Source organism: Nycticebus coucang, chromosome 18 (assembly GCF_027406575.1).
Source record: "Nycticebus coucang isolate mNycCou1 chromosome 18, mNycCou1.pri, whole genome shotgun sequence".
NCBI lineage: Eukaryota > Metazoa > Chordata > Mammalia > Primates > Lorisidae > Nycticebus > Nycticebus coucang.
The window spans coordinates 65,107,040-65,126,758 of record NC_069797.1 but is presented as its reverse complement, the minus strand read 5'-3'; the positions used below and the strand labels follow the sequence as shown (position 1 = coordinate 65,126,758).

Here is a 19,719-nt window from a genome sequence, read left to right as displayed (position 1 = left end):
CTTAATTATGTCTCTTAAATTACAATTCTCAGAATCAGTTGGTGGCCTAGTTGTCTTCTTTTTTTTTGGAGACAGAGCCTCAAGTTGTCACCCTGGGTAGAGTGCCGTGGCATCATAGCTCATAGAAACCTCCAACTCCTGGGCTTAAGCGATTCTCTTGCCTCAGCCTCCCAAGTAGCTGGGACTACAGGTGCCCGCCACAACACCCTGCTATTTTTTGGTTGCAGCCGCCACTGTTGTATGGTGGGCCAGGGCTGGATTCGAACCTGCCAGCTCAGGTATATGTGGCTGGCGCCTTAGCCGCTTGAGCCACAGGCACCGAGCCGTTGTCTTTTTTTTTTTTTTTTTTTTTTTTTTTCTGAAACAGAGTCTCACTTTGATGCCCTTGGTAGAGTGCCATAGCATCATAGCTCACAGCAACCTCAAACTCTTGGGCTTAAGCTGTCCTCTTGTCTCAGCCTCCCGAGTAGCTGGGACTACAGATGCCTGCCATAATGCCTTGGTATTTTTTTAGAGATGGGGTCTCACTCTTGGTCGCCCGGCTATTTTTTGGTTGCAGTTTGGCCGGGGCCGGGTTTGAACCCGCCACCCTCGGCATATGGGGCCGGCGCCTTACCGACTGAACCACAGGCACCGCCCTGGGGTCTCACTCTTGATCAGGCTGGTCTGGAACTCCTGAGCTCAGGCAGTCCACTCAACCTTGGCCTCCCAGAGCGCTAAGATTACAGGTGTGAGCCACCGAGCCCATCCATGGCCTTCTTGTCTTTAATGGTGATTCATGAGTTATGGACTTTTGGAGGAGAATGTGTCTCTCTTTTTTAAAGTATCAGATTGAACTTAGTGATTTATATGTTTAGTTTGTTTCAGTCAGTTGCAGTTATTTATTTTGTTTCTCTTCACCCATCAGAGCCCTTTCATGTTGGCCTTTGAGTCTTTGCCATGATTCCAGTAGTCTATCAAAGACTTCCTTGCTTTTTGTCATAGTAAGGTGCCTGAGGAGGCTCATTTTATACATTTCCTACCCCTAACTTAGAGTCATTCTTTCCTTTAGGAAATACTGGTTCAGGTTCAGCACCTGTAGTCCCAGCTACCGGGGAGGCTGAGGCAAGACAGTCGCTTAAACCCAAGAGTTTGAGGTTGCTGTGAGCTATGACTCCACAACACTCTACCGAGGGCGAAATAGTAAGACTGTCTCAAAAAAAAAAAAAAGAAAGAAAGAAAAGAAAAGGAATTCTCAGATTATTACAGGGAACCCAAAGCTACAGTAATGCATCGAAGAAAGTGTGAGATCTCCAGTCCAGAGACTTAAAAAGAGAACACTTGTCTTGGCGCCTGTAGCTCAGCGGCTAGGGCACTGGCCACATACACCAGGGCTGACTGGTTCTAACCAGCCTGGGCCTGCCAAACAATAGTGACAACTACAACAAGAAAATAGCCAGGCATTGTGGTGGGAGCCTGTAGTCCCAGCTACTGGGAGGCTGAGGCAAGAGAGTCATTTAAGCCCAAGAGTTTGAGGTTGCTGTGAGCTATGACTCCACGGTACTGTACTGAGGGCGACATAGTAAGACTCTGTCTCAAAAAAAAAAGGAAATACAGGTTTTATGCTGGGCTTGGTGTTTTGAGTCTGTAATACTAGCACTCTCACCTGTAATACTAGCACTCTTGGAGGCCAAAATGGGAGGATTTGAGCTTAGGAGTTTGAGACCAGCCTGAGCAAGAGCGAGATGAGACCCTGTCACTACTTAAAATAGAATAAAATAAGCTGGGCATTGTGGTGGGTGCCTGTAGTCTCAGCTACTCAGGAGGCTGAAGCAGGAGGATTGCTTGAGCCCAGGAGTTTGAGATTGCTGTCAGCTAGGCTGATGCCATGGCACTCTAGCCTGGGCTACAGAATCAGACTCTGAGTGTCTCAAAAAAAGAATAAAGGAGGGAAGGTAAGAAGGTAGGAAGGAAGAGAAAGAAAGAAATCCTGGTTCCTTTCAGTGGGGAATGATATTTAGAGATCACAGTCTGGGCTCAAGGGTATTATTTTTGTTCGGCTCTCACTACCTCTAGGCTTTTTTGGTGGGTAATGTTAAGAAATACACATTTTTAAAAAAAAAGGAGATCTGTTTTAATCACCATTTCAAATTCTGATAGTGGATTGCATACTTAGTTTTTTGTTTTTACACTTATATTTCTTTCCCCTTACACCGAAAGTCTTAGTTTCTAGCAACAGTAACTCTGTTACGTATTTGCTTTATATCTTCTTGATAGAGGATATTCATATCCTAATGTGCATTAATAATAAGTAATGGCTTTACATATTGTAATATTTTTATAATACTGTTGGCAGTAAGACTACCGAATAGCATTTAAGTTTTGTTGTTTTTCTTTTCTAGTTCTTTGTCCTAATATTTCTAGTAAGGATCTATAATCAAAATACTATATTTCATAATTCTTTACTGTCTATGATTATACATAATTTGATGCAGTTATTCATTTGTTTCCATTTTTAGGGATTGCATTTCTGACTTTAATGTTGTGAAAATTTAGACCATTTATTTTATTAGAAAACCAAAACTCTGTAAGAGATAGCCATGTCTTGCTCTTCCCTTATAGGCACTCATTTTTATTAGGTTTTGGTTATTCTTCTAGTGTTTTTGTGTGTTTGTTTTTTATAAATAAAAGCAAAATATGTCCATAAATTCGTATTTTCCTCCCCTCTGTCATAAAAGTTAGCACTATAAATACTGTTGTGAGCCTCTTGTTTTTAGTATTTGATCTTGGACGTCGTTTCGTATGTGAACATAGTGATTATCCTCAACCCTTGCTGTGGTGCATAACATTTCATTGTATGTACCACCTTTTATTCAACCAGTGCTTTATTGATGGAAATTTTGTTTCTGGTCTTTTATTATTATTAATAATGTTTGAATAAATAGCTCTGTAGATAAGTAATTCAGTATTTTGGGATGGATTTCTAGACTTGGGTTTTGTTATATTAAATAAATACATATGTGAGTTTCCTAGAGCCTGTCAATTCCTTTTTGTCTATCTTTTACTGTTTTGTATTCCCATGGCATTGTGTGCGACTGCCTGTTAACTCTCTGCCTCTCCACCTTGGCTTATTTGTGAGACTTGGATTTTTACCAATGTGATAGCTGAGTAGTAGTTTCTGGATATAGTTTTACTTTGCATTTTTCCTTAGTTTGAATTGAGCATATTTTTATTTCCATATGTTTAAACACCATTTTTATTTATTTGCAACTACTCACATATTTTCCCATATGTCTATGAGGTTGTTTTTGTTTTGTTTTTTTCTCAAACCCAATATTATACAATAGAAATAGTCATTGTGATAGGCTGGTAACCACTTTTTCTTTAGATGGTTTGAAGAGTATCTTATTAGTGGCAAAAATGAATGGAGAGGGAGATTAATTTCTGGACTACCATAAAAAGACTTAGACTTTTCTTTGATGGTAGTGTTAATTTCAGTATGCCTTTAGGAACTATACTCTTAGTGATACAATTACATTTTCCTTAAAAGTTAATGAGGACATTTGGACATAACCTTTGAGCATAGAATTCAGGCAGAAAACTTTAGATATAAGTAATCCTGTTTAATTTTATTTCTAATACTGTTTGAGTACTTCTGAAAAGTTAGAATATAAACTTTAGATTTTGAGATATTATCTTAGCAAAACCACTTATTCAATATCTGGTGCACCATAAGTTTTCTGAGATAGTTACATCACTTTGTTATTCTTCAGCTTTGGGGTATCTGAAAGATTGTCTGCCTTGTACTATAGGCTAAGATGATAACAGTCATTGAGTTAATAGACTGCGAGACTTGATAAATAACTTGTAGGGTGTTGCTTACCAATATTTTTTCATACATCGCGTTATCCATACATGAACAGCTTTTCTTTTTAAAATAGAGCTTTGTAATGAAATCCTAAATCAATTAAATGTCTTTTCTGACATTTATTTTTGATGTGATTTCCAATTTAAAAATCAGATAATTCTATTTTTCTAGAAGACCCTAACAAGACATGTGACAACAGTAACCCTAGTGCTACTACTACCTCTGTCCAGCCTAATCTGGAAAACAGTAACAGCAGCAGTGAGCTAAATTCTTCCCAGAGCGAATCTGCTAAGGCAGCGGATGATCCTGAAAATGGAGAAAGAGAATCCCATACACCTGTCTCTATTCAAGAAGAGATAGGTAAGAATACACTTCATCCATTAAAGGGAGCTTCATTTTTTTTGTTTTTGTTTTTGTTTTCTTTTTTATTTTTAGTTTTTAATTTTTTTAAATAAAAGTATGGTGGGGTGGGAAGATTCGGATTTTCTGTTTTTTGTTTTTGTTTTTGTTTTTTAAATACACAGGTAGCACTTGTTTTTACTGTTTTTGTTTAAAAAAATACAAACACGTTGGGGGGAATAGATCTTTTTCATACCCCTTCTTCAGAAGGTAACCACCAACAGTTTGGTGTGTTACATTTTAGAGCTTTCTCTCTGTAGTTAATCCATGTATGTACTGTTTATAAAGGTTGCAAAGATTTGTTTGTTTTTTTGTCTTTTTTTTTTTTTTTTTTACATAAATGGGATCATTCTGCATGTATTATTATCCATCTTGTTTTTTTTTCCACATAGTAATACATGTAGGGAAATCTTTTTATGTTATAAACTGAATTCATTCTTTTTAACTGCTGCATGGTACTTCACAATATGGATGAACCATAATTCATTTACTCTTTCTCTATTAATAGACATTTAGGCTGTTAACAGTTTTTTCATTATTACAAATAGTGTGTTTTTTTAACATTCTCAGCATGTATCTTTGTGTACTTGTACAAGTATTTCTGGCAGTATAGAAACACTAAGTGGAACTGCTGGTCAAATGGTAGGTACGTTTAAAAAGTAGTGTTTGCTCCTTACTTGTACATCAAAAGACATTTATACCGATAATTTACATACCTGTCTCCCCATTCTGTCACCTAAATTCAACATCATTGACCTATTACATTTTTGCCAATGGCAAAAAGTAAATATTTCATTTAAAAGTTTGCGTGTCCCTGCTAACTAATGTGGTTGACTTTCTTTTCATGTGTTTGGTAAACTTGCTGTGAAATTGGTTATTCATATGTTTTGTTCCCTTTTTCCTATTGAATTTTGATATTTTTTCTTTTTTTCTTTTTCGTGATTTTTGGCCGCGGCTGGGTTTGAACCCGCCACCTCTGACATATGGGACCGGCGCCCTACTCCTTGAGCCACAGGCACCGCCCTTGATATTTTTTCTTAATGAGTTTTAGGAATATTTTATTTATTATGGCTATTAATCTTTAATTTCACATATATATTTACATAGTATTGCTTGTTTTTAAGTCTCTCTTATACAGAAATTTTTATATTTTATGTAGTTTGTCGATGTTTTTCCTTACGGTTTCTCTGCATATTTGTTTCTTATTAAGAAAGACTATCCCTACCCCAAGAATATGCATGTATTTTATAGTAATTTCTCATAACATTCCTGTAACTTTGTTTTTACTCTAAGTATACGTTTTGTATGGTGTTAGGTGGAGATTGTTTTAATTAGAACCTTTTAATTTGCAAGTGACCAAACCAACTTAAACTAGCTTGTGTGAAGAGGGAATTTAATTAATTCATATAATTGACAAGCCTAGGCCTCATCAGACATGACCGTACCCCCAGGTATCAAAACTTTTTCTGTCTTCTTTTCTCTCTCCTTTTGAGATTTATATATGTTAACTTCATTCTCTTCTAACCCAGATAGGCTTTTTCCAAGTGGCTAGCAATATGGCACCAGGAATTTGTATTCCTGTCTTTCTAAGGTCTTTGACCCAAAGGCAAGGCCTCTAGTCCTGTTCCCAAACAAAAGTTCCTGAGGAAGGAATTTGGTCTATGTTGGATCATACGAGGTCAGATAGTTAAGTTCACAAACTCGTCCTAAAAAAGTGCCACATACCTTGTTGCTGAATATCACTGCAGTCACCTTTGAAATACTTTCCTTGGGAAGCTGTGCCTTGACACCAGTGTTTCACCCTTCAAAGCAATTTTAGAAATCTTTTCCTGGAGTGGCCATCAGCTCTATCATTATAGGCAGTCTGACAGTTAAGTTTATGAACTCATCCTAGAAGTAGTGCTTTGAAGGGTGGTCTAGGCACTGGCATTGGTACATAGCTTCCCGGGGGATTACTTTGAAGGTGACCATAGTGACATTCAGCAGTGAGGTACGTAGCACATCTTCTAGGATGGGTTTGCAAACTTAATTGTCTGACTTTATATTGTTCCTAACTCTGTAGCCACGGGAGGCAAGGTATTTTGATTGATGGCCCCAGCAAAAGTATATGATTAGAATGGGATAGGAATGCTTTCCCAAGGAAAGCGGAGTACTGAAAAGGTATGAACACAGTTAATATCCACAATTCCACCCTTTGGTACTCCAGCACGTGCATGTACTCTCACATTTTTTCCCATACATACAATTTAGAATTCCCTCTAACCTAATGCAAAGATCTCACCCACAAGTGAAAACTTTTTCAAAAACCCCTTTCCCACAATTACATCCAGTAATTTTAACTGTATCGAGACCCCAAATTTAGGATTTCTGGTGTGTTGTTCATTAATTTTGACAGGTCTGGATGTGGCTTATCTTGATGTCACAATTCTAGAGCCAAATTAACTACCTGTAAGTAAAACTCATCATTCTGGTAGTAGAGGGTGTTCTTTGATAAATCTAGATGCCATTGGTTTGCCATGAGGATTTTTGTGAGTAAAAGGTGAGAAGCATATGAGAAGACTCATCCATTAATTAATTAATGGATACAGAGTCTCATTTTGTTGCCCAGGCTACAGTGGCATTAGCTTCGCTGACAGCAACCTCAAACTCCTATGTTCAAGTAATGCACCTGCCTCACCCTGTGGAGTAGCTGGGACTACGGTGCTCACCACAATCTGGTGCTCACCACAGTCCAGCTAATTACATTCCCTTCCCTCCTCTCCCCTCCCCTCCCTTCCTCTTCCCCCTTCCCCCTCCCCTTCTCTTCCTCCCCTCCCCTTCCTTCTCTTTCCTTCTCTTCTCCCCTTCCCTCCCCTCTCCTTTCCTTCCTCCTCTCTCTCCTTTCCTTTCAAGATGGGGGTCTCTTGCTCAGGCTGGTCTCAAACTCCTGAGCTCAAGTAATCCACCTGCCCCGGCCTCCCAGATGCTGGGATTATAGGTGTGAGCTACTGTGCTTAGCCCTAGTTTTTCTATTTTTATTAAAGACAAGGTTTTGCTCTTGCTCAGACTGGGCTCAAACTCCAGAGCTCAAATGATCCACTTGCCTTGGCCTCCCAGAGTGCTAGGATTACAGATGTAAGCCGTGACACCTAGCTAAAGACTCCTCTGTTAGAGACCACTCTGTTTTAGCAGCCTCTGTCCTACTGGCTGTTACTGGTCATGAGTTGTTGGGGACTGCTATAGGATCATACACCCTAAATGGAAGGTTTGACTTTTTTTTTCTGATGGTCTAACCCCTTGCAGATTCCTAGGTACCCAGCTGGTACCTAATGCTCAGTAAATTGCATCAGGGTCCCTGAAATTGAACCCCTCTAGTTTCCCAGTTTGTCTGCTTAGTAGAACAAAAATAGCTCTAACCCTCAGGTGAAGAGTTTGTCTGCCTTGTGCCTCCTGTCATCATTAAACAATGACCTGCAAACGCAGGGTATCTATATATACTCTGCCACCAGGCTGCATCACAGGGATTCATCCTTTATGGGAAATATGGCCTTTAAGCAGAGAGTGTTTAGTAGGAACCTCTACTCTCAACCTAGTTCTCTTTCTCTGCTCCCTAAGGTCTTGCCTCTAGGGTTAAATTTTCTTTTCCTTTCCCTAATTTGCTCTGAAGTTACCAAGTGACCCAGAGAATTGATTCTGAGCAGTATTGGCTTGTTGGCTTTGAATGAGGGGCTTTTTTATAAAACACCTCTGTTATCTTTGTTTTTGGGAAATCCAACCTAGACCAAACAGTGTCTTGTAAAGTCTTTATTATAGAACTTCATAGATGGTCCTGAGACGTAGCCACCATAGTTTAGCGTCTTAGCATAAAACCTCATGAGCTGAGGCCCAAGAGAAAGTTGATGGTCTGAACAAAATATCCAATGCTACTGCTCTATCTTGATTTAGTCAGTGCCTTACCTTGGAGTCAAAATCTTAAAATACTCTGTTGGATTATTTAGAACGTACTAGTTTTGATAGAAATCCATCAAATTTGCTTAAAATAAAAAGGGAATTTTATTAACTCATACAATGAAGAAGTCCAGAATTGGTGACTGCCTCAAGGGCATAACTGGATCCAGGGAGTCAAATGAGCTTGTCAGGGTCTTCTCAGTTTTCCCCTTTCATATACATACACATATATTTTTTTGTTTTTGTTTTTGGTCTGTGATGGCCTGATTGTTTCCTGTTATTGATAGCTTTCTCTGTGTTACGGGAATAAAAGTAGCCAACCCCTAATTTATACCCTTCCTGCTCACTAATAAAAACTGATAAGAACAGATACTACACTTGATCTTAGCCAAAAGGCCAAGAAGCGATGCTCACTAATAAAAAAAAGTAAAGATCTTTTCTCTATTTCCAGATTCAGAAAACTGGAATAGGATGCTCAGAGGACTGGTCCACATAGCCAGTGCTGAGACCATCACTGTGGCCAGCTAATGGTGTGCTTTGTTTGTCCATGCTGAGTCCTGATGTTTACCCCAAAGGGGACAGGATACTTGATTTGCTGGGCCCTGGCAGAAACATATGATTGAGATGTTGGGGAAAAGCATCTCCCCAAAGGAAAGAAGAGCAGAATAGATAAAATTAACAAATGTCTACAAAACTGTTATAATTTTTCCCTGCAAAATGCATAGTCAGTTTTCCCAACTCTTTCCTCTGCTTACTTAAAATGCCATCATTACTATATGATAATATAGTAAATTGTCCTTTCATTTGCCAGTGCCACAGTATCTTAAATTTTTTAAAAGAGAAAACGCAGATCTCATTTTACTGTCTGGTCAGTGAAAATTGAACAGTGATACAGTCACTTTAGAATGTCTAGAAATTTCCAGCCAAAGTTAGATTTGGAATATAAAACAGAAATTGCTCCTGGGCAGTTCAGCCTGTCACTTTAAAAAAATTAAGTTGCTATTAAAATGTTGAGAGATCTTTATTATGTCAAACTAATTTATTGATTTTTACATTAATAAGCACACACCAATAATTATCTAGATTCCCTAGGGGAACATTCACTTGGCATTTATGTTTATAAACTCACAACTATTAGGGGTTTAAACAGAATTTCAGTGAAAATCTTTCTAAAATTAATGATGTCCTTTCTATACAGAAATCTATACTGAATATATAAAGTGACATTTTGTTAGTGTGCATTTTGAATTAATTATGCTTATTACTTGTAAATTTGTAGCAGCCCTTTTTCTTTTCTAGTAGATAAGCTTTGAAACAGATAATCTAGTGTGTATAAATTTTCTGTGAAATGATAGATGACTTGCAGTACCCTTCTGACATTTTCTTTTAAGTAAAAGACTTAAGAATTAAATGACATTTGCTTTGCTATTCAAGGACATTGTTTATTTTCACTTTCTCAGTTTTAGATACACACCAGAATGGTTTTAAAGAAATAAGATGTTGTTATTATAGTTGTTTACTTACTGTTATCAATTACTTTATGGCTTTTTCCTATTATAATAGGTGATTTCAAATCAGAGAAGTCTAATGGGGAGATGTGTGAGTCTCCTGGAGCTGGCAGAGGAGCTTCTGGTTCAACTCGCATTATCACCAGATTGCGGAATCCAGACAGCAAACTTAGTCAGCTTAAGAGCCAGCAGGTGGCAGCTGCAGCCCATGAAGCAAATAAATTATTTAAAGAGGGCAAAGAGGTGTGTTCCTTCTGTTGAAAACAAGAGTCTCTGGAATGTGAAATAATTTTAATTACTACACCTTAAAAATAAGGAGTAGAAGTTTGTAGACCTACTTTTGAATTTTATTTTCTCCATTTCTGAAACTGCATTGGATAATAAGAATAGAAATGTCAGGTTATATTAAGTATACGTATGGACTCAAATTTCATTCCGTGCATAGAATACTATACATGGATGATTTACTTTCTTACTACATGATCTGTCTTATCATCTATAATTTTAAAGAGATAAAACCTTCCACATAGGGGTGGCACCTGTGAATAGGGTGCCAGCTCCATATACTGAGGGTGGCGGGTTTAAACATGGCCCCAGCCAAACGGCAACAAAAAAATAGCCGGGCGTTGTGGCAGGCGCCTATAGTCCCAGCCACCCGGGAGTCTGAGGCAAGAGAATCGCCTAAACCCAGGAGTTGGAGGTTGCTGTGAGGGTGACAAAATGAAACTCTGTCTCTTAAAAAAACAAAACAAAACCTTTCTCATATATGGTAATGAGTAGGCTGCTATGAGCTTAATAAAGAGCTGTTGGTGATTTACTGCTGAGGTCTAGCTATGATCACTTCAGGCAGACCTGCAGCTAAAGGATGAGGCTTACCCCATGTTAACAGAGTTCAGTACAAAGGACAGCACAGCATTCCGGCTCTGATCATGAAAGAACCAGAGCTACAACATAGTATTTCTGCCACCCCCCCACCCGACCCCCCAGCTATGGTGATAGAAGGAGCACAACTATGTCTTCCACATTTGGGAATTATTTGCAGGGTAGATATGCAAGAAAATACCATGTTCCTAGCATCATAGTAGTTGCCTTTAATCAATGGCTTTCATTTTTTGTTTTGTTTTTTTGAGACAAAGCCTCACTCTGTCCCGTGGTTAGCATTGCAAAGGCATTATCACAGCTCACTGCAACCTCAAACTCAGATGGTCCTCCTCACTCAGGCTTCCAAGTATTTGGGACTACAAGTACTTGCTACAATGCTCAGCTGATTTTTCTATTTTTAGTAGAGGCAGGATCTCACTTTTGCTCAAGCTGGTCTTGAACTTATGACTTCAAGTAATCCACCCGCCTTAGCTTCCCAGAATTTTAGGTTTGCAGGCATGAGCTACCACAGCCAGCTCTCATACAGCCTTTTGACTCTCACCCTCATTCATACATACATTTTTTCATAGCAATCCAGTGCACACATTCAAAAGCTGCCTAAAACTGTCTATGTGGGAAGCATTCTGATATTTTTTCTTCTAATCTAGTCTGTTTTATTACATTTAATTTTTTTTAAAAGCTGAGTAAGACACTTCATAGTTCACTAAAGGCTTGGGATTAACTGTTTGAAAACACTGGTTTTTTGTTTTTTTTTTTTTTTGGAGACAGTTTCACTATGTCACCATTGGTAGAGTGCCGTGGCATCACAGCTCATAGCAACCTCAAGCTCTTGGGCGTAAGCGATTCTCTTGCCTCAGCCTCCTAAGTTTAGCTGGGACTACAGGCACCCACCTCAACGCCCAGCTATTTTTTGTTGTTGTTGTTGTAGTTGTGATTGTTGTTCAGCAGGCCCAGACTGAGTTTGAACCCACCATCCCCGGTGTATGTGGCTGGCGCCCTTGCCACTGAGCTATGGGCACCAAGCATGAAAACACTATCTCAACATATTCATGGACTTTTAAAGCTGGAATGGTAAAAGGAGCAGAAGAGAAGGTATTTTTAGGAATTTATTTTTGGAGGGTTAGTACACATGATGCCCTCCTTTGTCCCTGAAGTGTATGTTATAAACTTGAAATTATGATAAGTGAATGATTAATACATATAGTTTCATGTGCATATTTGAGATACATGAATGTAGTCAGTAGTATCTGACATATAGTAGGTAATTGTTAGTTTTCCTTTTACAGGTATATCTTGGTATCCTAATTGGAAACAATCAGATTTAGCTTTTACCTTAGCTTTTAAACTTTAAATGTTCCATCATAAAATGTATCAGTTTATTTGAAATGATTCGTTATAATTATTAGACAAAGTTAAGTCTTTGACATAAATAATGAAGTCTTTTTATTTTCTTGGTCAGGTACTAGTAGTTAACTCTCAAGGAGAAATTTCACGGTTGAGCACCAAAAAGGAAGTGGTCATGAAAGGAAATATCAACAATTATTTTAAATTAGGTCAAGAAGGGAAGTATCGCGTCTACCACAATCAATATTCCACTAATTCATTTGCTTTGAATAAGCACCAGCACAGAGAAGATCATGATAAGAGAAGGCATCTTGCACATAAGTTCTGTTTGACTCCAGCAGGAGAGTTCAAATGGAATGGTTCTGTCCATGGGTCCAAAGTTCTTACCATATCCACTCTGAGACTAACGATCACCCAGCTAGAAAACAACATCCCTTCATCCTTTCTGCATCCTAATTGGGCTTCACACAGGTAAAGGAAACTAAGGTTCATTTATTGCTGTGAATATAATATTTATAAAATGATTATTGTAGTTATACACTTTAAAACATCATTATCAATGAATTGAATGAAGTCAGTTTGATCAGCAGACAGTGAGGAAGTTAGAGGCATGAATGTGTTCTAAGTTACTGAACAAGCACTGCTATTTGAAAGATTTCTAGAAGCAGAGTCTTTTTTTTTTTCCTTTTTCAGAGACATGCAAGAAGCTGGGCGTGGTGGCTCACACCTGTAGTTTTAGCACTCTGGGAGACCGAAGTGGGCAGATTGCTTGAGCTCACAGGTTTAAGACCAGACTGAGCAACAGCAAGATCCCATCCCTAAAAAATTGCTGGGCTTTGTGGCAGACGCCTATAGTCCCAGCTATTTAGGAGGCTGAGGCAAAGGATTGCTTGAGCCCAAGAATTTGAGGTTGCTGTGAGCTATGATGTCACTGCACTCTACCAGGGGTGTCAAAATGAGACTTAGTCTCAAAAAATAAAATAAGATATGTACTGTGTCACTGGGGCTTTAGTTTTTCTAGAGATGGGGTTTCACTATGTTGGCCAGACTGACCTTGAACTCTTCTCAAACTCTTGGCTGCCAAGTGAGCCTCATAAAGTTCTAGGATTACATGTGTGAGCTATTGGGCCTAGTCAGAAATAAGTTGAGGCCAGACAAAGTTTGAGGAGTTGAAGGAATTCCTCAATCTCTGGAATTCCTTTGGTATTTAAAATCTGTGATTCTATGAGGTAGAAACTTACAGTAGTGGTATATTTGTACATGCTTAGCTTAGAAACATATGTGCTATAATGTGGCGTCAGCATAAACTGCAATAATGGTGCTTTTAAGATCAGTCAAGTGAAGTAATTTCTTTACTTTCCTCTGAAAAATAGGGCAAATTGGATCAAGGCAGTACAGATGTGTAGCAAACCCAGAGAATTTGCATTGGCTTTAGCTATTTTGGAGTGTGCAGTAAAACCAGTTGTGATGCTACCTATATGGCGGGAATCTTTAGGGCATACCAGGTAAGTGGACTCTGAGCTTTGTGAAGGATGAATATTAGTCTCCCTTTTGAAATGTTAGTCTATTAAGGATGAAAGCTAATGCATTTAAGAGGCCATATTAAAGACTTTACTTTTGCCCTTATTTTCTTCTTCTATAAGATGTACACATGAATGAACATTAATTTTTATTTTGATAGAGGGTTAAAGAAAGATAAAAAGATCAATTAAGAAATTTTAAACCTTTTCTAAAGTAAATAGCGTAGCATTTTTATTGAATAGAAAGAATACTTAAATTTTTTTGAGTATTTGTTCCAGGTACTATGCTAGGGATCTGAATTATATTCTTTCTTAGAGTTGGGTATCTGTCCAAAGATCAGGCAGCTCCCCAGAGTTCTGTGACTTGAACAGATAGTTAAATAAATTTTGTGATTTGAAACTACTTTTTAGTCTCGATGGTTTGCTTTTTAACTTTAATTAGGCTTAAATAAGTTATTGTTACAAAACTAATATAGCTTATGGTAAAAAATGCAAATATTATGCAGGAATATAAAGTAAAAAGTAAAAATCATTCTACCCTCCTCATACCCTTTTCTCCTAGAGGGCCTATACCAAAGGTATAACCTTATTATTTTAAAAATAAAAATATACTTTACATTTTTTACCACATTTATGTATTATTTTATAATAAATCGTTTTAAGAAAAGTGAAGTTATCCCTACTACACTTTTTCATCTGCTGAAACTTGTTCCCAGTTTTCTTTGGTCTTTCCCCTACGTAAGTCTTACCAATTCTTTTCTCCTTCCCATTTTGAATGTAATTGCTGCTACCAACAGAGGCTTCCTCAAATGGAGTGGACTTAATTCTTCCCACAACTGGAAAAAAAAAAAAAAAAAGCAGGGGGTTAAGCTGCTGTGAAACTGCATACCACTGGAGAGGAGAGGAGAGCTGACTAGGTGCACTCCTATATGCTGCTTCTCCTTGCTGTCTGATCAAGGTAGAGCAAGGACAGAGTCAGGGCAGCTGTGAGGGAGTATTCTGTATCTCTTTGTCCTTCTTGCATTTATCTCCAGACTTGCCCCAAACTGTCCCAACTTTATCCTATTTAAGGGATTATGCTGAAATGTGTGTTGATAGACCAAGCCACTATGCTTCTGGAGATAAAAATAAAGCTAAGCTAAATGTTGCTGAATAAAGCTCTTATAATTAATTAAATGTAACTTAAAATTACTACATCATGCCTTTTGTAGATCTGTTTTTAAGTATTAAACATTCTAGGCTTGACACCCATTGCTCAGTGGTAAGGGCGCCAGCCACATACACGAGGGCTGGCGTGTTTGAACCCGGCCCAAGCCAGCTAAATAGGAATGACAACTGTTACGCCTGTGGCTCAGTGAGTAGGGCGCCGGCCCCATATGCCGAGGGTGGCGGGTTCAAACCCAGCCCCGGCCAGAGTGCAACAAAAAAATAGCTGGGCGTTGTGGCGGGCGCCCGTAGTCCCAGCTACTCGGGAGGCTGAGGCAAGAGAATCGCGTAAGCCCAAGAGTTAGAGGTTGCTGTCAGCCGTGTAACACCACGGCACTCTACCGAGGGCGGTACAATGAGACTCTGTCTCTACAAAAAAATTAAAAAAAAAAATAGCTAGGTAGGTGGTGCCTGTGGCACAGTGGGTAGGGTGCTGGCCCCATATACCGAGGGTGGTGGGTTTGAACCCAGCCCCAGGCAAACTGCCACAAAAAATAGCTGGGCATTGTGGCAGGTGCCTGTAGTCATAGCTAGTCAGGAGGCTGAGGCAAGAGAATCACCTATGTTCAAGAATTGGAGGTTGCTGTGAACTGTGATGCCATGGCACTCTACTGCAGGTGACATAGTGAGACTCTCTGTCTTTAAAAAAAAAAAGTATTATTCTAATGGAAGATAGAATTCTAATTTTTTAAATCCAGGTATTTTTTTTTCTTCTTGATACATTCTTGTCACTAGTCTGCTAAATAGCTTTTTAATTTAATTAATCAATCAATCAAGTATTTTTTGAGATAGAGTTTCACTTTGTCACCCTTGGTAGAGTGCCATAGCATCATAGCTCACAGCAGCCTCAAACTCTTGGGATCAAGTGGTCCTCTTGCCTTAGGTTTTTATTTTTTAGTAGAAACGGGGTCTGACTCTTTCACAGGCTGGTCTTGAACCCATGAGTTCAAACAAACTGCCCGCCTTGGCCTCCCAGAGTGCTAGGATTACAGGCATGAGCCACTGCACCTGGCCCTGAATAGCTTTTATAGACTTATAAAATTATTTTATGAATTGTATCAGTATCACCCACTGGTAAGATATACAAAAGAACTCTTTTTTAATATGATGAAGAGATGCTATAAAATAGAACATTCTGAACTTTTAAAAAATTAGGGACCATGATTCAGAAAAATAAGAAATTAATAGCATTTTCGGTCTGGCAGTATCATGGTCAAATAGATAGGGAACAGACTTCTAATCTAGAAATTCAAACCAAAAAAAAATTTTTTTTTTTTGAGACAGAGTCTCACTATATTGCCCTTGGTAGAGTGCTGTGGCATCACAGCTTACAGTAACCTCAAACTCTTGAGCTTAAGCAGTTCTCTTGTCTCAGCCTCCCAAAGTAGCTGGGTCTACAGGCTCCTGTCACAACACCCAGCTATTATTATTTTTTTTTTTGGTTGCAGTTGTCTTTGTTGCTTAGCAGACCTGAGCTGGATTCGAACTTGCCACCCTAGGTGTATGTGGCTGGCACCCTTGCTGACTGAGCTATGGGCACCATCTACCAAAGTAGTGTATTTAATAAAAGGTGATGGGACAATTAGTTATCCCCACTGGTGGAAAATCGTATTCTCTTCTTTATATCAAACATACAAGTCAATTCCAGGTAATTGACTCTTCCTTCCTTCTTTTCCTCCCTTCCCTCCCTTCTCTCCCTCCTCTTCCTCCCCTCTGTCACTTCCGTCTCATCCTCCTTCTGTCCTTCCCCTCCCTCCCCTCCCCTCTCCTCCCTTCTCTTCCTCTCCTTCCTTCCTATGTATATGCATAATAACTATATTATGTGTAGTTGCTTTAATCATATACTTAGGAAACAAGAAAATTGACTGGAATACTATCAGAAATAACATGAAAAGTAAGGTGGGCAGCATACTGATCAGTAGCTTTCATGTATACAAACAGTAACCCTGTAGAAAATACAATCTGAGGTCTGAGTTAATCCAACAAATTAAGTAAATACATTTAATTTTGTTCCCTGCTGAATTCCACTAAAATTACGGTAAAGTGATTTGTTTAAAAAAGGTTATAGACCCACAGGGAGAGGGACAAAAGTTTTCTTTGAAAGGATACTTTGTGACTAGGATTTTTCTTCCTTTTTTTGTAGAGACAGAGTCTCACTTTACTGCCCTCAGTAGACTAGGATTTTTCATTCTGAAGGCAGAGAAGGCTTAACTAAGCTGATACTAAAATTTCAACTAGAAAAGTTAGTATGCAAGAATAGCCAAAACATGGCTCGACGCCTATAGCTCAGTGAGTAGGGCACCTGCCACATACACTGAGGCTGGCAGGTTCAAGCATGCCCTGGGCCTACTAAACAACATTAACAACTGCAACCAAAAAATTAGCTGGGTTTTGTGGCAGGCACCTGTAGTCCCAGCTACTTGGGAGGATGAGGTAAGAGAATTGCTTAAGCCCAAGAGTTTGAGGTTGCTGTGAGCTGCAACGACACAGCACTCTACCCAGAGAGACAGCTTGAGACTCTGTCTCAAAAAAAAAAAAAAGAATAGCCAAAAAGTGAAATAGGTATTAGGAAAAATGAGAACAGATTTTAGAGCATATTTTGAAGCTATAGTAATAAAAATAATTCGTCTTGCAGAAGAAGCAAAGCAGTGGGATAAAAGAGAGAATCCCAGAAGACCAAAAATCACATCATAACAAAGATATTTGTATCAGAATATTTATTGCAGCCCTATTCATAATTGCTAAGTCATGGAAAAAGCCCAAGTGCCCATCGATCCATGAATGGATTAATAAATTGTGGTATATGTACACCATGGAATATTATGCAGCCTTAAAGAAAGATGGAGACTTTACCTCTTTCATGTTTACATGGATGGAGCTGGAACATATTCTTCTTAGTAAAGTGTCTCAAGAATGGAAGAAAAAGTACCCAATGTACTCACCCTTATTATGAAACTAATGTAGGACCTTCACATGAAAGCTATAACCCAGTTACAACCTAAGAATAGGGAGAAGGGGGAAAGGGAGGGGAGGGAGGGGGGACATAGGAGGAGGGAGGGAGATTAATGGGATTACACCTGCGGTGCATCTTACAAGGGAATATGTGAATCCTAGTAAATGTGGAATGTAAAGGTCTTAGCAAAATAACTAAGAAAATGCCAGGAAAGCTATGTTAACTAGTGTGATGAAAATGTGTCAAACGGTCTATGAACCAAGTGTATGGTGCCCCACGATCATACTAATGTACACAGCTATGATTTAATAAAAAAAATAATAAAAGAAAATATCCAATTTAAAAAAGGGAAAAAGCTTTCATACACAGTTAAAAAAAAAAAAAAAAGAGAGAATCCAGAAGTAGAAGACACTCGCGGGAATTTAGCTGTGCAGGCATTGCACATCAGGAAGGAAAAGAGTGTATGTTTGGGGAAAATATCACTTAGTTCCCTGCTGTAATAAAAATAATCAATTGATAAAGATTTAAAAAGAAAAACTCCTTAAAAGAAAGAAAACTTCAGTAGGAAAGCATGAATTAATTCATGTTTTTGTTGTGATACTTTTTTTTTAAAACAAGTAAAAAACCTAGAAGCCATAGAGGGGGAAAAAGTGGCTACATGTATTTAATATTCTGAGTAGATAATGAAATTCAAAAGACAGATGACAAACTGAGGAAAAATCTTTATACCACACATGGATAATTTTCTTAATTGACTAAGACCTTTTATAATAAATGAAAAGGATTAATAAATAGCCCAGGAGAAAGAAGACAAAGGCTTTTATTTTATTTATTTATTTATTTATTTTGTAGAGACAGAGTTTCACTTTATTGCCCTCGGTAGAGTGTCATGGCATCACACAGCTCACAGCAACCTCCAACTCCTGGGCTTAGGCGATTCTCCTGCCTCAGCCTCCCGAGTAGCTGGGACTACAGGTGCCCGCCACGACGCCCGGCTATTTTTTTGTTGCAGTTTGGCCGGGGCTGGGTTTGAACCTGCCACCCTCGGCATATGGGGCTGGTGCCCTGCTCACTGAGCCACAGGCGCCGCCCCGACAAAGGCTTTTAAAACAGGTGTTTTATAGAAAAGTAAATACAAAAGGCCAATAGCCATAAAAAATGATTACATCTCTAATAAACATTGAGATAAGATTTTTTACCTCTCAGTGGAGCTAACCCCTTAGAATTTTGATATTAACTCAGCATTAGTGAAAGCATGGGGAAGCTGGTGGCTTTATAATTGATGGTAATGTGAAGTGCACAATTCCAAAGAATAGTTTAGCGCTGTATCTGCCAGCATTTTAAGTACAAGAACTTTTGGACTCAGCCATCCCACCACTGGGGAACAGAGAGAGATACTCCCCAGGTTTGCCAAGAAAGACGGTAAATGTTTTTTATTGTAGTGAGTGAAACAGCAAAACAAACAAAACAAACCCTCAAGGTACTTGTCCCAGCTATTTGGGAAGCTCACCTGCGTCCAGGAGTTCCAGCTTGCAGCGAGCTATGGATGGTGCTATTGTACTTCACCCTGGGCAACAGAGAGGCCCTGTCTCTTCACAACAACAACAAAAACAAACACAACCCTGAGCTGAGGGGTGGAGATCAGGAATGGAGTTGAAGCTCAGTCCATTCTTCTGGTTGAACTCTTAGTTGGCAGTAGGGACATGCACCCCCGAGGCTGTGAGATACCAGCCTGGTGGGGCTTCCTTTGTGAGGCCTCCAGGCTACCAGCAGTAGCAGAAGTTTCTTCCCAACAGACAGGACTGGACTCCTACTGAGCTTACCTTGTCACTGCCTGTCCCTTAAGGGATTGTCTTGGTGGTCGTTAGAACAACAGAAATTTACCCTAGGATTGCCAGCATTACAAATTAACCATAGTACCACCCATCTGATCTGGCATCTTCCACAAAGTGAAGCCTTTGTATTTGGTAATGAGAAAAGATCTGTTTGCCTTGTGAACATCAAGGGCATACACTGAGCACGCTGCCTAGCGATGGGCTCCCAGGCCAGCACTGTGCTAGACCTGGTCTTCAGAGGTATCGAAGCCACGCCCACAGAAACTCTTAGAAATGCTGCTTGGTCCTGGCACAGTCA

The 19,719-nt window shown here is 39.1% G+C and overlaps 1 protein-coding gene and 1 pseudogene across 6 annotated transcripts in view; one reads left to right on the top strand and one right to left on the bottom strand.

Annotated features, from left to right (window-relative positions):
- BPTF (bromodomain PHD finger transcription factor) overlaps window positions 1–19,719 on the top strand; it is a 147,588-nt gene that overhangs the window by 57,411 nt on the left and 70,458 nt on the right. For 5 of the 6 annotated variants that reach the window (XM_053570807.1, XM_053570805.1, XM_053570804.1 and 2 more), the window contains exons 6-9: window positions 4,019–4,207; window positions 9,737–9,924; window positions 12,023–12,378; window positions 13,281–13,412. In XM_053570807.1, the coding sequence (XP_053426782.1) occupies window positions 4,019–4,207; window positions 9,737–9,924; window positions 12,023–12,378; window positions 13,281–13,412 (865 nt within the window). The remainder of the gene's footprint in view (window positions 1–4,018; window positions 4,208–9,736; window positions 9,925–12,022; window positions 12,379–13,280; window positions 13,413–19,719) is intronic. The other variant, XM_053570806.1, reaches the window with a different exon arrangement.
- LOC128571526 (uncharacterized) lies at window positions 8,439–8,581 on the bottom strand (annotated as a pseudogene).